Source organism: Rasamsonia emersonii (genome assembly GCF_000968595.1).
Source record: "Rasamsonia emersonii CBS 393.64 chromosome Unknown ctg1118621762158, whole genome shotgun sequence".
In the NCBI taxonomy this organism is placed as follows: domain Eukaryota; kingdom Fungi; phylum Ascomycota; class Eurotiomycetes; order Eurotiales; family Trichocomaceae; genus Rasamsonia; species Rasamsonia emersonii.
The window spans coordinates 79134-97804 of record NW_013562623.1 but is presented as its reverse complement, the minus strand read 5'-3'; the positions used below and the strand labels follow the sequence as shown (position 1 = coordinate 97804).

The window sequence follows — 18671 nt, the reverse complement described above, 5'->3', positions numbered from 1 at the left end:
GGTATAGACGACTTCGGCAATGCTAACAACAGGCTTGAAATGAGGGTGAAGAGGGATGCCTGAAATGCCTGCTGGAGGACTTGTGTGTGAGGGGAGATGCTAAACTGCAGGTGGTCGGCCAGTATACATCCGGCCCATGCGGCGGAGACGCGCCCACGCCCGCAAGAGCTGCGCTAGACCCGAAAAGTGCCGACGCGTCGAATGCCGCTGCTATCCTCGCTCAGTTATGCGGATTACTCCTTGTACGCCCCGTGTCCAAATCAATTGGTATTCTAAAACTCATATTTATTTTCATACATGCGAGGAAAAGAATCATGGAAGAGGATATCCTACAGGAGTCGCCCGAAACTCCCGATCAGACTCCAGGCGACGTCTTCATACCGCCTTCGATAGATCCGCCGCGCCTGCTCTCCGGAGACTCCTACACCCACTATTCCCCTTGTCCGAGTACACTGAAGCTGGCTAGCACATCGACCTCCCTGTCTGATGAAGCTGCTGATTCAACACCATGTGTTTTGGGCGTTGATGAGGCTGGGCGCGGTCCCGTTCTGGGGCCCATGGTCTACAGTGCCTTTTACCTCCCCAAAGACTTAGAACATTCGCTCCTTACTCGTGATCATAGTTTCAACGACAGCAAAGCCCTCACGCCCGGTGTGCGCTCGAATCTGATGCGTCTCCTATGCACAAGTGACCATCCGCTTCACAATTCCTGCGGGTGGGCAGTCAAGGTTCTTTCTGCCCGTGATATTTCTTCCGGCATGATGCGTCCTGGCGTAGGGGCTTACAACTTGAACGCGCAAGCGATGGATGCTACAATTGAGATCATCCGTGGCATTATAGAAGAGAGACATGTTGATGTGAGAGAGGTCTATATAGACACAGTCGGAAATCCGGCATCCTATCAGCAGAAGCTGGAGCGGATCTTCCCGTCTCTAAAGATCACTGTCGCGAAGAAGGCTGACGCACTATATCCATGTGTCAGTGCAGCCAGTGTTGTCGCGAAGGTGACTAGAGATGCTGCGCTAGATGTATGCTACGAGGCTCTTCAGCGAGATCGACAGGAGGCCTCGCAAGAAACGCAAACACCAGCTGACGGCTGGGGCAGCGGATATCCGTCTGACTCCAAGTGTGTTGGCTGGCTGCGGAGAGAGATGCATTCCATATTTGGTTGGGGCAATGAATGCCGATTTAGCTGGGGTACTGCAAAAGAGATGCTGGAGGGAAAGGAAGCGACAAAGGTGGAATGGCCTGCAGACGACGACGACACGACGCGACTCACAGATTTCGTTTTGAGCCATGGTTCTAACGAGACTGGGAAAAATGATGAATTGTGTAATTGGTATGGAAACAAGGTGGGAACCGCTTTTTGAGGAATTAGGAAAAAGTACTATGCATTAGTTTGGTGAAATGTACGATAACGAGTGATACCCATAACTCCAATTTCCAATTCCGATTTGCCTTCTTCCGACCTCTCAAACCCTGCAGTATTTCCAAGCAGCCTGTTCAACTGATAAAACATATCCCGGTAACTCCATAGTTATACATGCGAACTGTCTAGCAGTCCACGCAGCAGGATCACATTGTGCTTTCCAAGAAACAGTAGGAAACTTTCATCAAAGAGTGGCGGTCGGGAAATAGTAGTTGTCCCAGAGATACTCGTAATCTTCAAGTAATCCTCCCACGATATCTAATAGAGGTTTGCCCTTCATCTTCTCTGCGGCGCCTTTGATCCACAATCTATTATGTGTCAGTTTCCGCAAGTTCACAAACAGCAACGGTGTAGATCGACATACTTTGTGATGTTTTCGTAGAAGGCACCCCTCATCAGCCACCATCCCATTGCCCAGCCTCGCTTCCGAAGCTCTTCTCTCTCCAGACCCGTGAGCCCGCGCAGCCCTCCGGCGACTCGTTCCTTGAAGTCCTTCTTGGCGAGTTGCCGGCTTCCGTACTCCAGGGCAAAGCCGATCAGCCAAGGACTCCAGCTTCGCTTGTTTCCGGACCACTTTTGCATTGCGAGAGCATATACAACAGGGCGGAGTATATACAGTATTTCCGCAAGTTGGCCCTGCCCAGTAACGCGATGTAACAACGCCTTTGGAGGTTTGACGTCGTCTGCTGTCAGGACTTTGGAGATGAGATAATTGGAAATGTCGCTTGCGTCAGGAAGACTCGGAAGTGAAAGACCCGTCCGAGGCATCGTCCAGCTTAACTCAGAAGACCCTTCGCTTGGTGGCGTATCCATCCCATTCCAATCACCAGTATCCTGGTCTGCTTCCGCTGCCCTTGGGTCTTCCTCGCGTTCGGGAAGTGGAGGACTGACAAGGGGTCTTGAGTTGGTCAATCGGAGTAGCATCAAGCGGCAGAGGGCCTTGACGATTTCGATGATAACAACGACCCGCCAGCGGACTTTCTCTCCACGCCGTCGCGCAATCATCTCCCAGAGCAACTCAGTATACTGAATCATCTGCAGAGTGAGCGCGACCTTGTGGTAGAGAGGAGAACGAGACGTCCAGTACTTCGTATAGCGGGCATGCGGAGTTGGGTTAGGACGAGGTACAGATGGTGGAAGTCGAGCGATGGCCCGCGAAACAAGCGAGTCATGATACAGAGAGAGAAGTTGCACTCCAGAATGGACTGCACGGCATATCAGCGCGCTAATCTTTTGCGACGTCTGGGACTCACAATCTTACCGCATTCTGAAGGAAGGTCGGTTTCGCGATAACGGCCTGGAGAGTAACATACATCAGTTTCAAGGCCGAGACGAGCGGGGAAACCAGAATACCCACCAGTGAGGATATATGTCAAGGATCTCAGAGCAGATTCTATCTGGCCCACAGTATTGACATTTTTCGTGACCAGATCCTCGTAAGATGCCAACCACTTCGATGGTTGCAGCAACGCCGCATTTATCTGTTTGAGGGCGTGCCGATGCGACTCCATTTTAAAAGGGCAGTGCCGTGCATAACATAAGTGAAAAGATAAATGACGACACTGGCCAGGCGCAAAGCATAGAGACAAAGAAAAAACTCAGGAGTCGAGCACTCCTGATGCTGGTTGTAGTCCAGGCTCAGGATGCTGCAGCGACTCCGCGACAGGGGCAAGAAGCGAATGACATGCCGATGCGGCACGTGTCCCGCATCCAGCTGCGTTGCCGAGGTACGTGTACCGCTGATGCGATGCTGAACAGACATTACCCAGATGGGTTGTAATTTTTACATATTCAGTCAAGCAACTGTCCTGTCCCTTGCGCTGTACTTACTATAGTGAAAGCAGCATGGCCAACCCGCGTTGACTATCGCTACCTGTGTCTATGATCCACCAAGGGGTGGGTATACTACTAACCTAGTCGATTTATATACGGAGTAATTGACTCATTATCTTTGTCAAGACTGACTACTTCTATTCCTGGAAATTATGCAAGCAGTCCCTTGTCACGCCAGCTGAAGTCTCCATGACAAAGGCGACCGACTCCAATAGGATGGCTCTGTCCAAGGGGACCTGGCTTTAAATAGGATTGAGATAATGCTTGTCTTTGCCATATGCAAGTGATGACATGCAGGTGTTGGATTCCTTACTTCGTAGGGCTGCAGAACTCGTGGCGTCCATGTCCCTATTTGGAGTGAGGTTTCATAAAAGATGGTATAATTTATGATACCAATATAGTCAAAAAGATGCTTTACACATGATCTCAGACATCGATATCCATTCATCCTCTTGACTTCCAATTGCTCAAGATAACGAAACAGCAGACTCACTCGCCCTTCGAACAAAACAGAGAACATGGACCACCTTCACCGAACTCCTGTGAGACCTCTCTCCTTTTACAACCCGTTTGAAAAGGTCGACGAGACAAAGAAATGTCCCGCCCCAAATTTAGGACCGATCCTTTCTTGTTCTCTTCTTCTTTCTTCCCACTTGAAAAAGAGGTGTTCTTTATGTTCTTTTCACAGAAGAGTGTTCGTCAGATTTGACTGGGATGTTGAAATCAAGCATTGGAGGACGATGAGCATCCAGTCAAGGAACCTTTTCCCTGCTATGAATAGAAGTCATGAGAAAGAATAACGAAGCACAAAGAAACGCCACACAAGCATTGCTGCTCCAGGATGGACATAAATGTCTCATTTTCTCCATGAAGAGAGCGAGCAACGATGGGACGGCCCTCAAGCTACATGTCCTCAACGGATCTATTGGATCGACAACAGCCTTTGTTTGAGCGTCTCCAATTTTCGCTTTATAGCACCTGGATTGAAGCGTAGAAATGTCTTCAGGGACGGCTGACCCATACCTCCAGGTAAGGAGAAATATACATGCTCTTACTCCGAGGAGATTGTTCCAGGGAGACTAGGAAGTCACTTTAATAGAGTACTAATTGCAGCAGAGCGCAATCGAGACCGAGTGGAAGGATTCATCGACCAGAAACACATTCCCGAAAGGACTACAGAATAATGCTGAAGAGGCTTGCTACCGAAATGCGGCCTTGGTGTTATTCTTCCATACGCCTTGCCTGTTGAACTGGGCAGCAGACTTTGTTGCAAACTTCTGCGATCCCGACCCATCCCATCAAGATATACCATGCGTAATCTGCCTGTTTCATCGACTAGCAGAGATCTTTTGGTCCCCTGACGCCGATGTTAGACAAGACGATGCAGCCTTTAGGGGTTACGTGGGGATGCTTTGGGATTTCACGGCGCCAGGGGACTGGCAGGAAGGTGAGCAGCAGGATGTACGAGAATACATGGAGTGCGTGCTGCAAAGCTTTCAGCAGGAGGCGACACGTAGGTAAGAGATCTTCCAAATATTCTCTTGATAGGAATGGGGACTAGTTGATCAGCGACTCATTATCATCAGAGGTGGCAAACCTATCCTCCCTGTGTTTACTTCGGTAGTGGAGAGACATTACGCCTGTGAAGCCTGTCAATCGGTCGAGTCTTCTTCCAAGCCGGATGACTTACTGTTCCTGGGCGGGCAAGTCTCTGACGATGGAGTCAACAACAAGGAGAGGAAGAAACGGGGCATTCCCATGTGCCCGATGGACACTGTTATCAACAGCTACATGCGGCCGCAGCAGCTTTCTGGAAAGCCATGCCGCAATTGCAAAAAGGACAAAGACATGTTCGAGTGGTCTCCAATTCTTGAGACACCAGACATTCTTTTCATCAACGTCAACAGACATGGTGTCAATGGCAAAGTGACGACGCCTATTAAAATCCAAATGGGTATCGACATAGAGTCTTGGTACGGGAAAGCGTCTGGAGGTAACGGCCCGAATCAATGTACTTCCTATGAACTGTACGGTGTTTTATTCCACATCGGAGACAGCGATAGTGGGCATTACGTTGCTGTTGTCAAGGGACCGGTTGGCGGATGGATGTTATTCGATGACGAAAGTCGGCAGCACATTTCCGAGGAAGGGATTGAGGAGCTACAAGACGAACTTACGACATCTTATATTTTCGCATATAGAAAGACAAGTCAGCATACACTCCAAAAAGAGCCAGTGCCATTGGACAACCTGGCGCCAGCATATGAACAGGCGTCTGGATACGAGCTGGCATCGGGATATGAGCAGTATCATCGCCAAGGAGAATTGCAATCTTCAGGTGAAAATGCGCAAGATCCTGTGGGATCAGTCAATGGAACACCAGTCTGGCTCGAAGGTACGATCAAGATCAATGAGAGAGATCTTGAAGGTCGCATTAGGCAACAACTTCCTCTACGTTCCGAATTCGGCCCTCTTGTGAAGCAGGTGAGGACTAGGTCCAAAGCCCAGCCAGTCGTGCTCTTGATCACACTCCGTGAGGGTGATTCCGACGTCGTTCTCGAGGGAACTCTCAAAGGGAACGTGAAGCCAAAAGAAAAGGTCGTTCAAGAACAAGACACAACTTCGAAGAAACCAGGGAGGAAGACACGACAAACCGCGTCAGGAACCAGTCAATCAGCAACATCGAAGAAGAGGAAAAAGACCCCCGAGCAACCCGAAAGTAGAGATGAGTCACAAGAAACCAGGCAAGCAACCGAGAAATCAATATCTAGGAGTAAACCAGCTGCCTCTAGGAAGAGGAAGAGGGACCCTGAACAACAAGAAACCGGAGATCAAGCGTCAACTGCGGCAAAAAGGGCCAAGACAACATCTCGGGGAAGATCACGACAGCGAGGCCGGACAACAGCGAGAAACAGAAATTGAGATAACAGGCATGCTTACTGATGTTTTGTGCAGAATCAATCTGGAAGAGGAAGTGCTTAAAATGTCAGTTATACAGTTAGTGAGAAATCTAATTCAACTATGCCGTAGAGAGTAGTATATGGTTGACGGGGATCTTTATTTTATTTGCAGATTGGCGGATTTCTTCCCGCCTAATGGAGAAGCCATTCATCAACCAATAACCCTTTGCATCCATTCAAGCATTCAACTCCCAACGATGACCAATTAATCAAAGGATGAAACCGGATTAAACTACAACATTCAAAACATTTCAAACGCATATGATAGTATCCATACTGAGATGGACACTGATGATGCACGTCCTCCTTTAATACCGTGCACTTCCCGTTTCTTGACCAGTCTGATAACCCAGTTGGCGTCTTTCGAGAACCCAACAACAAAGGATGGACCTGCCCATCATACGGGAGCTCTGCTTTCTCGGAATCAAGAGCACGAGAGGGCGAAGAATACACTGTCAAGACTTCCTGCATCTGATTTATCAAGAGTGAAGTCTCTCATGCTCACTCTTCACTGCCTCTTTCCCAATGAGCTGTTACTCGCTCTCGATATCTTGGACCGGCGACTCGTGAAACGGTTCATTGTCAGAGAGGAATTGGAGCTTGCTAGTGCTGCTGGTACAGTAGAAGAAGAAGAAGAGCGAGAAGCTTCACCGCGTGGAAACGCACAACAGATTAATTCGGCATTCTCGCCTGGACAAGCCGACGAAGAAGAAATCTACTTTGTTCGCTCTATGTTCCAACCGTCGACGCGAGGAGGGCCTCCAAAGACCTATGAAGTCCGTCTTCGTTCGTGGAATTGCACTTGCCCTGCATTTGCGCTCTCCGCATTTCGAGATCTCGAGACCCATGTCGCAGAAGCGGCCTCACCATCAGCGAGGGAGGAAGACACTGCGTCCTATCTACTACCAAACGATGAAACGTGTTGGTTCGGAGGCACATTGACTCGTGACCCTTCGAGATCTTCCCCGCCGGTATGTAAGCACCTTCTAGCCTGCGTGTTGGGGGCGCGTTGCCCTTCTCTCTTTGGGAATGGGATAGAAGAAACGTCCATCGTTACACCGACGGAACTAGCAGGATGGTGTGCTGGGTGGGCTGGATGATTGCAATCCTACCTGAGCGTTTGAAAGGCCTACGTTTGAAAAGTAAACACGTATTTGTCTCAACCACCCACTTGCTTGTTTGACGGTATCGAATTCCCTTTGGTTGAGGCTTTCCCTTGCTTCAAAATGAAGGAAAGCGTTTCGAAACAGGCAACGTACCATCGAGCCAGGACCTGGAAATTCTGGCACACGGGCAAGTCCTTATATCCACACCTTCCACAGATGTATTGTTCAGAGAAATTCCTGCACATGCATGTTCAATAAAAGGTCCCTGGGGAGGACTCAGTGAGAGAAAACGAGCCCTCCTTTCGCACAAAAAAGATCGGTGATTTTCGACCAAGTGCCGATAGCCATGAATCTTTATGGGGATATTTTTTGACAAGAATGAACAGATTCTTTAGACTATCAATTGAGAAAAGTATGCATGCATGCAGACAGATAGAAGGCGCCGTCAGACGCCAAGTCATGGACGGACTGTGTATATACAACTACTCCATACAATATCATTGCATCAACTACTAGAATTATTAATAGGTCGATATACAGGGAAAAGCATTCATCCTCTTTCCGTTGGACACTTTTTAAATTCTAGCATATGTCGTTTACGAATTAGGATAAATAAATTAGTCCCATGTTGCCAATACCTAGATGATCATTGTTTTGAAAGGACGAACATCGTCTCCCCAAGATTTTTTTTGTATAGAATTACATTTCTGTAATAAGCATGCCCCTCTCTAGACGGTGCTCAGATCGATTATCATGTCTATCTATCGTCCATCATGATCCCTTTTTCTTGCTCTTCTCTTTGTTGCTATCTTTCTCTTCCTTCTGCTCGCCATTGGCGGTGCCATTCTGTTTCTTGCCCTCTTTATCACTCTTGGCAGCTTCTTCCTCTTTCTTCCCTTCCTTCTCTTCCTGCTGCTGGCGGTTCTGAATTTTGTTCTCAATCAAGTCATGGAATGCCGTGATCGCACGGATCAGACTGCTGAGATAGATGGCCATGAGTTGGTCATTCGTCTTGACACTCATCGCCCGGACTAGCTCGCTGTTCTCGATGGATGACTCCCCACCGTTCGCTGACGGAGTTGACAAATTCGGAAGGAGGTTGAAGACATCCTGAAGGTTCCCCAGAATGGCATGGTTGATGGGTAGCTCGTGGTCGATGACCTTCTGGAGGTACTGGCCGATGTCTCGCAATCGGAGATGGAGACCTTGTAATGACTGAAGTTGGGAGGTTATGCGGGTGGACAACGTTCCTACAGCCACATCCCTGATGTCGCGCAGCAGGTGTTCCACACCGATTTCCTCTGCCTCTTCCGCCTCGATTATTGACGGTGTATGAACGAAGGTCTTGGTCGTTGTTGTGCCATCCTGTGCTGTATGTAAGCCTTGGCTACTTCTGACCCCGCGCCCTTCGTCATTCGTGACCCAAAGGCAACGGCAGAGTCACTCACATCTTTGATCTCTTCCACCGCAAAGTATGCGTCGGTCGGGACGCCAACCTCCTTTGGTTGCACGTCGATAATTACCAGTAATGGGTTGGGGGTGTAGCGCTTGAAGAGCTCATTGATTTCGAGGTCTGAGGCCCGCAGCTTCGGCCCCGAGTGGTACCATCCTATTAGTTTCTCCCGAGCGTTGATCTTCTTGAACATATCATTCATGGATTCGACAAAGTTGTGATCCAAAAACCAAACGGACGGGTCTTTCTCGTCTTCTTCGAAGGGCACTGATCTCCTGGTCAGTAACCACTAGATCACGGCAGCGGACAGCGGCTTGTACACACCTGCGAAACTGTTCGACACCCGGACATTTTTGCCATCATTTTGACCGAGAAGAACACCAACAACTCGTTTTCGCGTCCCCTTTGCAGTTCGCCCGTAGTGGTCTGCAACGGAGAGGAGGACGAGAGGCGCAATAGAGACGGTGCGCGTCACGAGGGACAGCGTCTCCGCCGTGGTGGCAGGCATGGCGGAGAGAACAGGAAAAACAAAAGGGAGTACTTGGAGGCAAACAGTAAAAGACGAATACTGAAACGGAGGGTCAATGAGGAAGTGCTAATCCAGCACTTAAGGCAGGCCGGGAACGGTGGTATGGCTGGGAGCTCCGGCGCTTCTAGGCTGCTTGCTTGCTGTACGGCCTTCCTGTACGGGAGCAACTGCATGGCTGCCGTCAGCATCAGCCACAGATTGTCACGCCTTATTGCCTGAGGCAGCAATGAATGTGGCGCATGAAGTCACGTGTCACATAGTAAATCGTTCGATCAGCCTTTACGGCTATTTTTGGCATAATAATTCACAGAAATACTTGTGGAAGGCAGAATGATTATAATTTTTGATTTTATGCAATAGACTGCTTGATATCACTTCACGTCATTGTTGTGGACGTCTCTCCGCGATCGCTAGTAGCCAGGGCGGGGGGTTTCTGGAGCTCCCCCGATGAGATCGGCCCAGCGGCTTGGACGGCGGACAGTGAGCAGTGGGCACTTCTACTTAACTAAGAGCCTAACTTTACTTAGTCTGTCCTTTCCGGAAGGCAGAGTGAGCCTCGGACACGCGGAGCTTACCTCCGATCTCTCTCGCTCCGCCCGCCCTGTTTTCGCGCTCGGCCTCTAAAACCTGCTTGTTCCTCTCCTACCTCCTCACTCTCCATTCCCGAGCTCGACTCGTCAGCCTCTCCAGCTCACCTTCTTCTCCCTTGCGCCTTCCCGTGTCCTGTCCTCGGAGAGCATCCAATTCCTTCTCTGTAGCCCCAAATGGCTCCCATCACGCAGGAGACCGTCGACGGTCTCAAGGACGTCATCTCCAAGCTCGAATCGCGTGTCGCGCAATTGGAAGAGCGTCTGGCCAATGGCGGCAGTGACTCCAAGCCGAAGTCACTCTCAGAGCAGATGCGGCTCGTCCTGATGGGTCCTCCTGGCGCAGGTGAGTCTCTGTGACCATAGACAAGTTTAGGGATTGACATGGTCTTACGCATTGAAACAGGCAAGGGAACGCAAGCTCCTAAGATCAAGGAGAAGTATTGCATTTGCCACCTGGTAAGCTCACCTGCGCTTGCGCTTGAGGAGTTCGGTTGGATGCGTTTCAATTGACCGGTTTGCTCTCTTTGCCAGGCCACCGGAGACATGCTGCGATCCCAGGTCGCAAAGAAGACCCCGCTCGGGCTGGAGGCCAAGAAGATTATGGATCAGGGTGGGCTGGTCAGTGATGAGATCATGGTCAACATGATCAAGAATGAGCTCGAGACGAACAAGGAATGCCAGAACGGGTAATGAATGGTCCTATGGGTGACTCTGGTGTGGCGCTGACAGCAATCGCACAGGTTCATCCTGGATGGCTTCCCTCGCACCGTCGCTCAGGCGGAGCGTTTGGATGAAATGCTTGCTAGCCGCCAACAGAAGTTGCACCATGCCATCGAGTTGCAGATCGATGATGCGCTGCTGGTCGCCCGGATAACGGGTCGTCTGATCCACCCGGCCTCGGGACGTTCGTACCACAGGATCTTCAACCCTCCCAAGGAGGACATGAAGGATGACGTGACCGGCGAGCCTTTGATCCAGCGGTCTGATGACAATGCGGAGACCCTCAAGAAGCGACTGGCCACGTACCACGCACAGACAGCCCCTGTGGTTGAATACTACAAGAAGACTGGAATCTGGCGTGGCATTGACGCGAGCCAGGAACCCGGTCAGGTGTGGAAGAGTCTCCTCGGTGTTTTTGAGAAGTCGAAGTAAAACCTCTGCTGCAACAGGTCTGTTGCTATATTTCGATTTCGCTTTCTTCTTACTGGCTGGGTTAGAAGAGCAAGGGGAAAAAATTTTGAAGCAATCCACAGTTGGGTTGGGAACAATGGATAGAAGCTTGAGAAATATACCTCACTTGAGCGTGATGGATGCGCTCATGACCATCTCATGCGGAAAAGTTATCATATTCCTTTTTTTGTCTCGGCATTTGCTTTGGTGGCAGACTGCAGGTGAAAGGAGAAGGCGTGAGCAAACTGTACTCGCACATAGGACTGCTGCGGGAACTGTTTGCTCCTGTATAGTATGTACTGTACTTTTCTGCATTGATGATGGTATATCAAATGCAATCTCATCTGATTGACGTTTTGATGACCTGTAGATTTTAGATTCACACCTTGCAATTGTCAGCTTGAACATGAACTTCTCGTCCCAATTCAATCAGGTTCTGTGAGCATTACTAACGCATCTAGATAGGAAGCGTGAGAAAAGAGAATTTTATTTCTGATTCTGTTCAATAAGACCTGTTGTTCCATGGCCATTGGCACATGACTCTAGACTTAGGTCTAGAGTACAACACAAACGAAGCAAACCAACTTACGTACATATGAAGTAAACCTGTACATTCTCCGTTGCACGTCAGAAATCTCTTATTTCACACTATAAGCTCCTGAATGGCTGGGGGTTTTTTTTTGAAAAAAAAAAGTTCCGTATTTCAAAACTTTCACTTCTCATGCCACGATGTGCAGACACATTGTAACCGCTGTGTGAGGCTGACGCACAATGGAGCTTACCTTATGTCAAACTCTCAGATGCGAGTTTTTTTTTTCCCGTTTTTATTTTATTGAATATGTATTACTGAAATGTCTCAACAAGGCCAGACAGCCGACATTCGAGGACACGCGAATGGGTTGGGAGATACTACCGACCCCTTGGCCGTCGCATTTAGCGGTTTCCCAAAAACGTTGTCTTCTGTATCTTGTCGCTATGCTATGCTATATCTACAATTTAATTTGTCTCGCTCAGCCTGGGACAGGTCTCCTCCGACCCATTGGGAGCATGTCCTAATTTACAGCTGCAGAGGGTAGACGGTCGACTCAATCTTCTCAGGGTAGGTTAATCCACCCTGTCTGCGGACCTCATCCATGACCTCCATGATGAGGATGCTCTCCTCCCAGGGCAGTGTCTCGCTTTCGAGCTTGCCATCCCGCACGCACCGTGCCGCCTCGTCTGCCTCCCAGTACATACCATGGCCGTTGTCAGGGAAGGGGAAGGTCTCCTCGCGGATGGTCACAGGCTCGGTGGCATTCTCATCCTTGCGGGGAATCACTCGGAATCTCACAGGACGGAATGCCGGTCCATCGACCTGGATTTCACCCTTGGTACCCTGAATACGAATCGCGGGCCGGGTGGAGTTGTTCTTGTCCGGATCCGTCGCGATGCGGAGGTGCGTCATGGCGACGGCGTGCGAGGTCTGATTAGGCAGGTTGGACGGAGTGGTCGTGGGGAAGGTGATGAGCATCGTGGTCGCCTCGTCGGCGCCTGTGAGGTGGTACGGGGTCATGTGTGTCGCAATGGCGGATGGAGGCTTGCGCTGGGACCGGGGAAGAGTGTGGTAGAGAGTCTGGAAGACCCAGGTGAGAGAGTAGATACCCACTGTGTCTGTTAGTCTAACTATCCTCTTGCCAGTGCAAAAATGAAGGATCTGGGATTACTGACAGTCGAGCAGTGCACCTCCAGCCAGATCCTTGTTCACCATGCGGTGTTGTGTCCCCCAGACCGTTTCGACATCCTCGCCAAAGCTGTTATCGGCGATAACGCGCAGCACTTCGCCAATTTCGCCCTTCTGGATCAATTCCCGGACCTTGATGCTGAGAGGGAAGTACCGGGTCCAGACGGCTTCCATCAAGAACAGGTTCTTCTTCTTGGCCGTTTCGCACAGGATCTTCGCCTGCGCTGCGTTGACGGTGAAGGCCTTCTCGCAGAGGACATGCTTGCCTGCCTCCAGCGCGAGCATTGTGTTCTGGTAGTGGTGCGAGTGCGGCGTGGCTACATAGATGATGTCGACATTGGGGTCCTTGACGAGCTCCGCGTACGAGCCGTATGCGGCGCAAGGCCCGGGGATCTTGGTCTCAGCGATGAACTGCTCCGCCCGGGCCTTGGATGAAGACGAGGCGACGGCAGTCACCGTATGAGTGACATCGTTGGTCCCTCGTAGTTTGGGGTTTTTCAAGAGATCCTTTACGAAGGCTGGTGGTTCGCGATTGTTATTATTTTCCCTCTTTTTCTCATAGCATGAAGTAAGAGGTCAAGAACATAACGTACTTGCAGCAATCCCACCAGTAGCTGTAATTGGAAAACGTTAGCTTAAATTATTTCCTCTGTCAAGGCTCTTACTCAATGGAGGGGGGGATATAACAAGTTTGCATCCTCGATATACATACCCAGAATACCCCACCGTGCGTTGAACGGGCTCGCCATATTTGCTTTCTTTTTTGGTCTTTGCTTAATTTATAAAAGGGGGCAATCGATTGAGTTTTACTTGTGGGACGCGTCGTCGATTCTTGGATTGGATACGTATGGATGGGTGTATGTACTGTACAGTATGTATGTACTTCTAACAATTGTCCTGGCGGTGCACGGAGCAGAGAAGGAAAAAGAAGATAAAGAAAAAAGAGAGCTTGTTGTTCCAATTAGGTAAATAGGTAGCTTCACAATATCCCACCTACCCGCCCACCTCCCCGCCCTTTTTAAAGTTTTGAAGGCCTGGAGGACATCCGGGAGAGGGGTATCCCCCTCCATTTTAGGCAAATCTCGAATTGCTTCCAGGGTTTCCGTGGAACGGGCATGACGTATCATCGTCCGAGGGAACGGCAAGTTTCCCGAATTAATTTTGACCCACCTTTGTCATCCTTGCTTGGGTTTGGACACACCTTTGTCCTATAGATTATATTTATTAATCCTGGGGATTGGAAGGGCTTCACAGATATCAGCTGCGTTACATCCGTGTCACACTAGGACTATGGAATAGTTGTGAGTGGTCAATTTGATCACATTTAAGCCTGATCTTTTTCCCGGGGAATGGTGCTACCAGGTAATTCTCTGTTCCGGGCCGGGCCATGAACTTTCCGTCCTTGTTTTGGCTTTGGCACGAACTAAATGCAAGTAAGTGGTAGACAGGAAAAGATGGAGAAAAAAAAGACAAGATAGGACCGCCATGTAAGAAACTCCTCTTTTCAAGTGAAACACGCCTGTAAATGCATGATGACTGGAATAAAGATGCTCAGAACACACGCGCAAAACTATGCCTTGTACAGTCATTAATCCATGACAGAGCCCAGCTCAAACAAAGATTGCGCATGGAAACTCCCGCCGCCTATTCAACAGAATGTTGAAGAAATCCATGAGTAGGGAGGGAAAATACAATGAAGAATGGAGGGATATCAACAGGGACACGTAAGCGAAATCACGATACAGGTTCCGTCTTGATTCGAACCTTATGACCGGGAGAATCGGTATCCTAAGAGAAGAAAGAGTCAGTAAATCCCCAATTACTACTAGCTAGCGAAAGTATAAACCCACCTCTGCCTTGCGCTTTCCCAGCACTGAATCAGGAGTTCCTGTCCGTCCAGAAGGCGTCCCTCCCCGTCCTGAAGCCGGGCCATCTTTGGTGACTTCGGCATAGCAGCTGGCATGGTACACTCGATTACCAACCTTGACAGCGTCCTGCCAGATCCAATCCTGAACCTCTTCTGACCATGTGGACTCAAACTTCTCTTGACAAATCGGACAGGGAGCATTCCGCAACCCAACATCGTTAGGAGCACGGATCCACTGCTTCTGCGGTTTCTTTTTAGCCGCTTCGCTATCGGCCGCTGCACCTGTACTGCCGGTTACAGTACCCGCAGGGCCAGTATCGTCATCGTATTCTCGTGATTTAATCCAATCCTAGCTACCTGTCAGCGCATGCGCTCGGCATGCCAACGGACAAAGGAGATATCACTAATACTGACCCTTTCATCCACGTACCAGCTGCGGTTCTGTCCGCGCTTAGCAGCCTCGGCCATTCGCTGATTTGTTCTGAAATGCCAATCAAGGTGGCGTGCTTTCTTTTGCTTCCCCTCTTCATTGGCAAAGAAACGGCGACCACAGGTACCACACTTGTTGGTCTTTGCTTCGTAAAGATGAGTTATGAGAGTGGGACGAGGGCTACCAATTTTATCCAGAGTCAGCGACTGGCACGGACAAGGGGTATAAAAGGCAAAATAATCCTTACATTTTGATAGATGCAGTGCTCATCTGCACGTTGATCGTGATATCTGGCGTAGTTGAGACTTGGGGATTTGAAACAGGAGGCGTATATCGAATTTGACCAGGCACGATGAGGGGAAGGTTAAAAGGAGAGGAGGCTGGTGGCGTGGAGGTAACAGGTGGAAGAAGTCCCCGAGCTCTAAGATTTGCGATAAGAGTACTTTCTGGAGTTGCCGGGGTTGCAGCAGAAGGTTGCGGAGTGCTGGTCTGTTGGACTTGAGGGTGAATATTAGCAGCCGGAGGTGGAGTAGGCTGCTGACGGTTCGCTGTCGCCTTGATCAGTTCTGCGAGTGTTCCAGGATTTAATAATTGCTGTAAGTTTGGCTGCGGAGTCTGTTGCGGAATTGCCTGGGTAGGGGGAGTGGGTATAGCTTGAGGGTGACCTGCGGTAGTTGGGACAGCAGAGAGATTTTGAGGGAAATTCGATGGAGGCTGAGAAACTGGTCTTGACGCCGGTGCCAGGGCGGACACCTGGTCTCGCACAAGTTTGAGTTGGTCCTGGGGAAGCTCCTGACGCTGAAGGATTCCCTGGAGATCCAGAAGAGCTTTAAGACGTTGCTGAACAGCAACGTCAAGAGGGTTATTAGCAAAGTCGGTTCGAGCGGTTGATATGAGGCTTTCTATGTCGCGATGCAGGGCACCCAGGTCAACCTCCTGACCAGACTGAGGCGTGGAAGAAGAGAATTGCTGAGGCGTTTGCGAATATCTAGGGGGGTACGATTCGGCCTGACAGAACATTAGAACAGTCTTCTGGGAAAGCGAACAGGAAAAATCTGTACTCACAGCAGACGAATAGGCTTGATGATGGCCGTTGGCCCCATACTGGGGAGGATAATTCGGGCCAGACGAAGGCGGATATCGCGGCGGAGTGGGAGTATGTGTCCAACCTGGAGGCGTTGCAACACCACGGTTTCGCCCGAGCACATCCTGTTGCTGTTGACTTCTTGCCTGTTGCTGCTGAAGGGCTGCTGTTCTTGCCTTGATCAGAGCATTCTCGATACTGCGTGTGATTTCAACAGGGAACACGGGCCTGGGATCCAATGACCCGGGAACGGGTTCCTTCCACGTCTTGAGCATCTCATCTAGCTTCTTGCGTGTCGGCGCGTCGACCAGTGTGTACGCATTCATAAATGTCTGGTAAAGATTGCGACCCAGGAATAGAGTGTAGGGAGTCCCTACATTCTTCACAATCGAGTCGACTACATAGAGAGCAGGCAGTTTCTGTGACGGTGATGTCTACAAAGCCACAATTAGAATCGCTTCGCCCCAAAAATAACACTACGAAAACACAGGGCCTGGAGTACAGGACAAAATCAATCGATTCAGAGAGGTCAAAAGCAAGGATAGAGCAGAACCAGGGGGCAGCAGAAGACATCGACAGCAGACAGCGGAAAGGAGAGGGAGAGAGGCACCTACAGTATTAATATGGTTCTCCAGAACTCGTGAAATAGCCATAGCATGTTCTGTGTTTTCCTTGGCTATGACCGTCAAATTGCTGATCTGGAATTTGTCATTGGTGGTTAGATCTTCAAGCGAATTCTTGTAGTCCTCAGCAACTTCATCGGATGGAAGGCTCGACGACATGATGTAGGGTTATACAAAGGTGAGTCAGGTATAGAGGGTCAGAGATTCACGGTCAGGAAGTTTGGAGAAAAGATTGACGGTGACAAGTACCCGCGGGAGAAAGGCGATGCCTTCTCCTTGATTCAAGGACGATTGAGTTTGATTTGTCTGTGTTTGCCTTTTTTTTCTTCTCCTTTGTTCTCTTTCTTTTATTTTTTTCCTCTCCAGTATCTTCTTGTTACTTTTTTTTCTCTCTTCCTTTTTTTTCTCTTCCCTTTTTTTAACCAGATTCCTTTTTTTGATATCCTCTGGAAGTTCCAATCTGGGGAACGAATGTCTTCTGATTCCTTGTCCTTCCTTTGTGTTTTTCAAATGATCTCTTGGAAGTGCAGAATGTGGAATGAACAGGCGAAACTTGTAGAATGCTTGCTAGCTATCTTCGTGAGACTGAGAACAACAGGTCATGCGAACACCTCCAACCCGTGTGAAAAGAGAACCTGAAGCCACCAATAGCTCCGTATCCGCCTCCAGAATCCTGCCTCAGTAGCCTCCTTGCAGAGAAAGAGCAGCAGAAATACGAAGAACGACAAATGAAGTCGAAGCGGCGGACAAGCAAGAAAGGAAGGGGTACACCCAATAGCAACCGAACGAGGCAACGCTGAACTGGAACGAGTCGAAAAGCAAAACCGAAACAAGGAATTAACAGCAAATCTAGAATGAGAAAGGATCAAGGAGATGAAAGCTGTGCAAGCACAAAGAGGAGCGTGGAGGCAGTCGGGATGGGGGGCGTGGACGGAAGAAAGAGCAGCAAGAGTGAGAGGAGCGAATTATTATTTAGCTTTCCCTAGGCCGTCGTCGATTCACGGCTTGACTGCTGAGTCAGCAAGCAGTACAACCTATAGGGAGCCGGGGGTTGTCCCGCATCCCGAGTGACGCAAGTGACGCTCGGCGGCGAATCGCAGCCGGCGAGACAATCCCCAGCAACCCAACTCATCACCCTACGATCCTCCAGCTGGAGACCTTGCAAAGAGCCTATATCTGAACTGGCAAGTATCTCGAATCATTAATACAGTGTGTGCAATCGCCCTTCAGTGACTCCGCACGATTTGTTAACCAACCTAGTACTATTGTTTTAAGTGCCAGCACGCTCCTACCAGCAAGATGAATATGAAGCTCTTCCTCGTTGTTTTCCTATGCAGCCTCGTCCAAGTGGCCCTTGCCGTCCAGCCACATAAGTCTTTCGTTGTCACTTATCCTCAAGATACGCCAGACTCGGTTCTGGGCCAGGCAAAGCAAGCTATCAAAGATGCCGTATGCTGAATATCCACTTTTCCCATCTTGTTACTATCGCTGACCTGCTTCTACAATAGGGTGGCATTATCACCCATGAATACCGTAAGTCCCAGCTTCCTTCAATTGGTTACTCACTTCTTTACTGACATTTCTTTTCCCCTAGATCTGATCAAGTATTATCGACCCCTTCTCTCCCAACTACTGAACGACGTCACTGACGCAGGCAACCAGAGGATTCGCGGCAAAGGCTTCTGCCAATGCCATCAAGAGTGTATCGACATTGTCCGCTGCATTCAATCCCGTCATTGAGGAGGATAAGATGGTCTCTGTCGATGGCAGTTTCGTTGGCGAAGAAAATGAGTTCTAAACTCGCCGGCATTGCATTTGAATGGTCCGCAGCACGGTCTGCTTGTCGGGGGAATACCTGACATAATGGAATCCCAATA

At 49.6% G+C, this 18671-nt stretch overlaps 9 protein-coding genes across 9 annotated transcripts; 5 read left to right on the top strand and 4 right to left on the bottom strand.

Moving 5' to 3' along the window:
* Window positions 1–314: 314 nt before the first annotated feature.
* Window positions 315–1425, top strand: T310_9611 (Ribonuclease; the record flags this gene model as incomplete). Its single annotated transcript, XM_013467949.1, has 2 exons — window positions 315–1352; window positions 1399–1425. The coding sequence occupies 2 exons, from the start codon at window positions 315–317 to the stop codon at window positions 1423–1425; spliced, it is 1065 nt and encodes a 354-aa protein (XP_013323403.1).
* Window positions 1426–1613: 188 nt separating this feature from the next.
* Window positions 1614–2940, bottom strand: T310_9610 (Peroxin 16; the record flags this gene model as incomplete). Its single annotated transcript, XM_013467948.1, has 3 exons — window positions 1614–1737; window positions 1794–2634; window positions 2691–2940. 3 exons carry the CDS (start codon window positions 2938–2940, stop codon window positions 1614–1616), a joined length of 1215 nt encoding a protein of 404 aa, XP_013323402.1.
* A 1318-nt stretch (window positions 2941–4258) lies between these two features.
* T310_9609 (uncharacterized protein) lies at window positions 4259–6184 on the top strand (the record flags this gene model as incomplete). The annotated part of the gene is made up of 3 exons (XM_013467947.1): window positions 4259–4291; window positions 4379–4775; window positions 4824–6184. The coding sequence occupies 3 exons, from the start codon at window positions 4259–4261 to the stop codon at window positions 6182–6184; spliced, it is 1791 nt and encodes a 596-aa protein (XP_013323401.1).
* Window positions 6185–6503: 319 nt separating this feature from the next.
* T310_9608 (uncharacterized protein) lies at window positions 6504–7907 on the top strand (the record flags this gene model as incomplete). Its single annotated transcript, XM_013467946.1, has 2 exons — window positions 6504–7193; window positions 7857–7907. 2 exons carry the CDS (start codon window positions 6504–6506, stop codon window positions 7905–7907), a joined length of 741 nt encoding a protein of 246 aa, XP_013323400.1.
* Window positions 7908–8099: 192 nt separating this feature from the next.
* Window positions 8100–9289, bottom strand: T310_9607 (26S proteasome regulatory particle subunit Rpn8; the record flags this gene model as incomplete). The annotated part of the gene is made up of 3 exons (XM_013467945.1): window positions 8100–8693; window positions 8777–9048; window positions 9106–9289. 3 exons carry the CDS (start codon window positions 9287–9289, stop codon window positions 8100–8102), a joined length of 1050 nt encoding a protein of 349 aa, XP_013323399.1.
* Window positions 9290–10074: 785 nt separating this feature from the next.
* T310_9606 (Adenylate kinase) lies at window positions 10075–11052 on the top strand (the record flags this gene model as incomplete). Its single annotated transcript, XM_013467944.1, has 4 exons — window positions 10075–10243; window positions 10304–10356; window positions 10432–10586; window positions 10641–11052. The coding sequence occupies 4 exons, from the start codon at window positions 10075–10077 to the stop codon at window positions 11050–11052; spliced, it is 789 nt and encodes a 262-aa protein (XP_013323398.1).
* A 1075-nt stretch (window positions 11053–12127) lies between these two features.
* T310_9605 (Trans-1,2-dihydrobenzene-1,2-diol dehydrogenase) lies at window positions 12128–13539 on the bottom strand (the record flags this gene model as incomplete). The annotated part of the gene is made up of 4 exons (XM_013467943.1): window positions 12128–12714; window positions 12778–13308; window positions 13384–13404; window positions 13503–13539. The coding sequence occupies 4 exons, from the start codon at window positions 13537–13539 to the stop codon at window positions 12128–12130; spliced, it is 1176 nt and encodes a 391-aa protein (XP_013323397.1).
* Window positions 13540–14524: 985 nt separating this feature from the next.
* T310_9604 (mRNA cleavage factor complex component Pcf11) lies at window positions 14525–16953 on the bottom strand (the record flags this gene model as incomplete). The annotated part of the gene is made up of 6 exons (XM_013467942.1): window positions 14525–14578; window positions 14641–15006; window positions 15072–15267; window positions 15335–16095; window positions 16153–16590; window positions 16786–16953. 6 exons carry the CDS (start codon window positions 16951–16953, stop codon window positions 14525–14527), a joined length of 1983 nt encoding a protein of 660 aa, XP_013323396.1.
* A 1140-nt stretch (window positions 16954–18093) lies between these two features.
* T310_9603 (uncharacterized protein) lies at window positions 18094–18534 on the top strand (the record flags this gene model as incomplete). Its single annotated transcript, XM_013467941.1, has 3 exons — window positions 18094–18243; window positions 18303–18327; window positions 18389–18534. The coding sequence occupies 3 exons, from the start codon at window positions 18094–18096 to the stop codon at window positions 18532–18534; spliced, it is 321 nt and encodes a 106-aa protein (XP_013323395.1).
* Window positions 18535–18671: the final 137 nt, after the last annotated feature.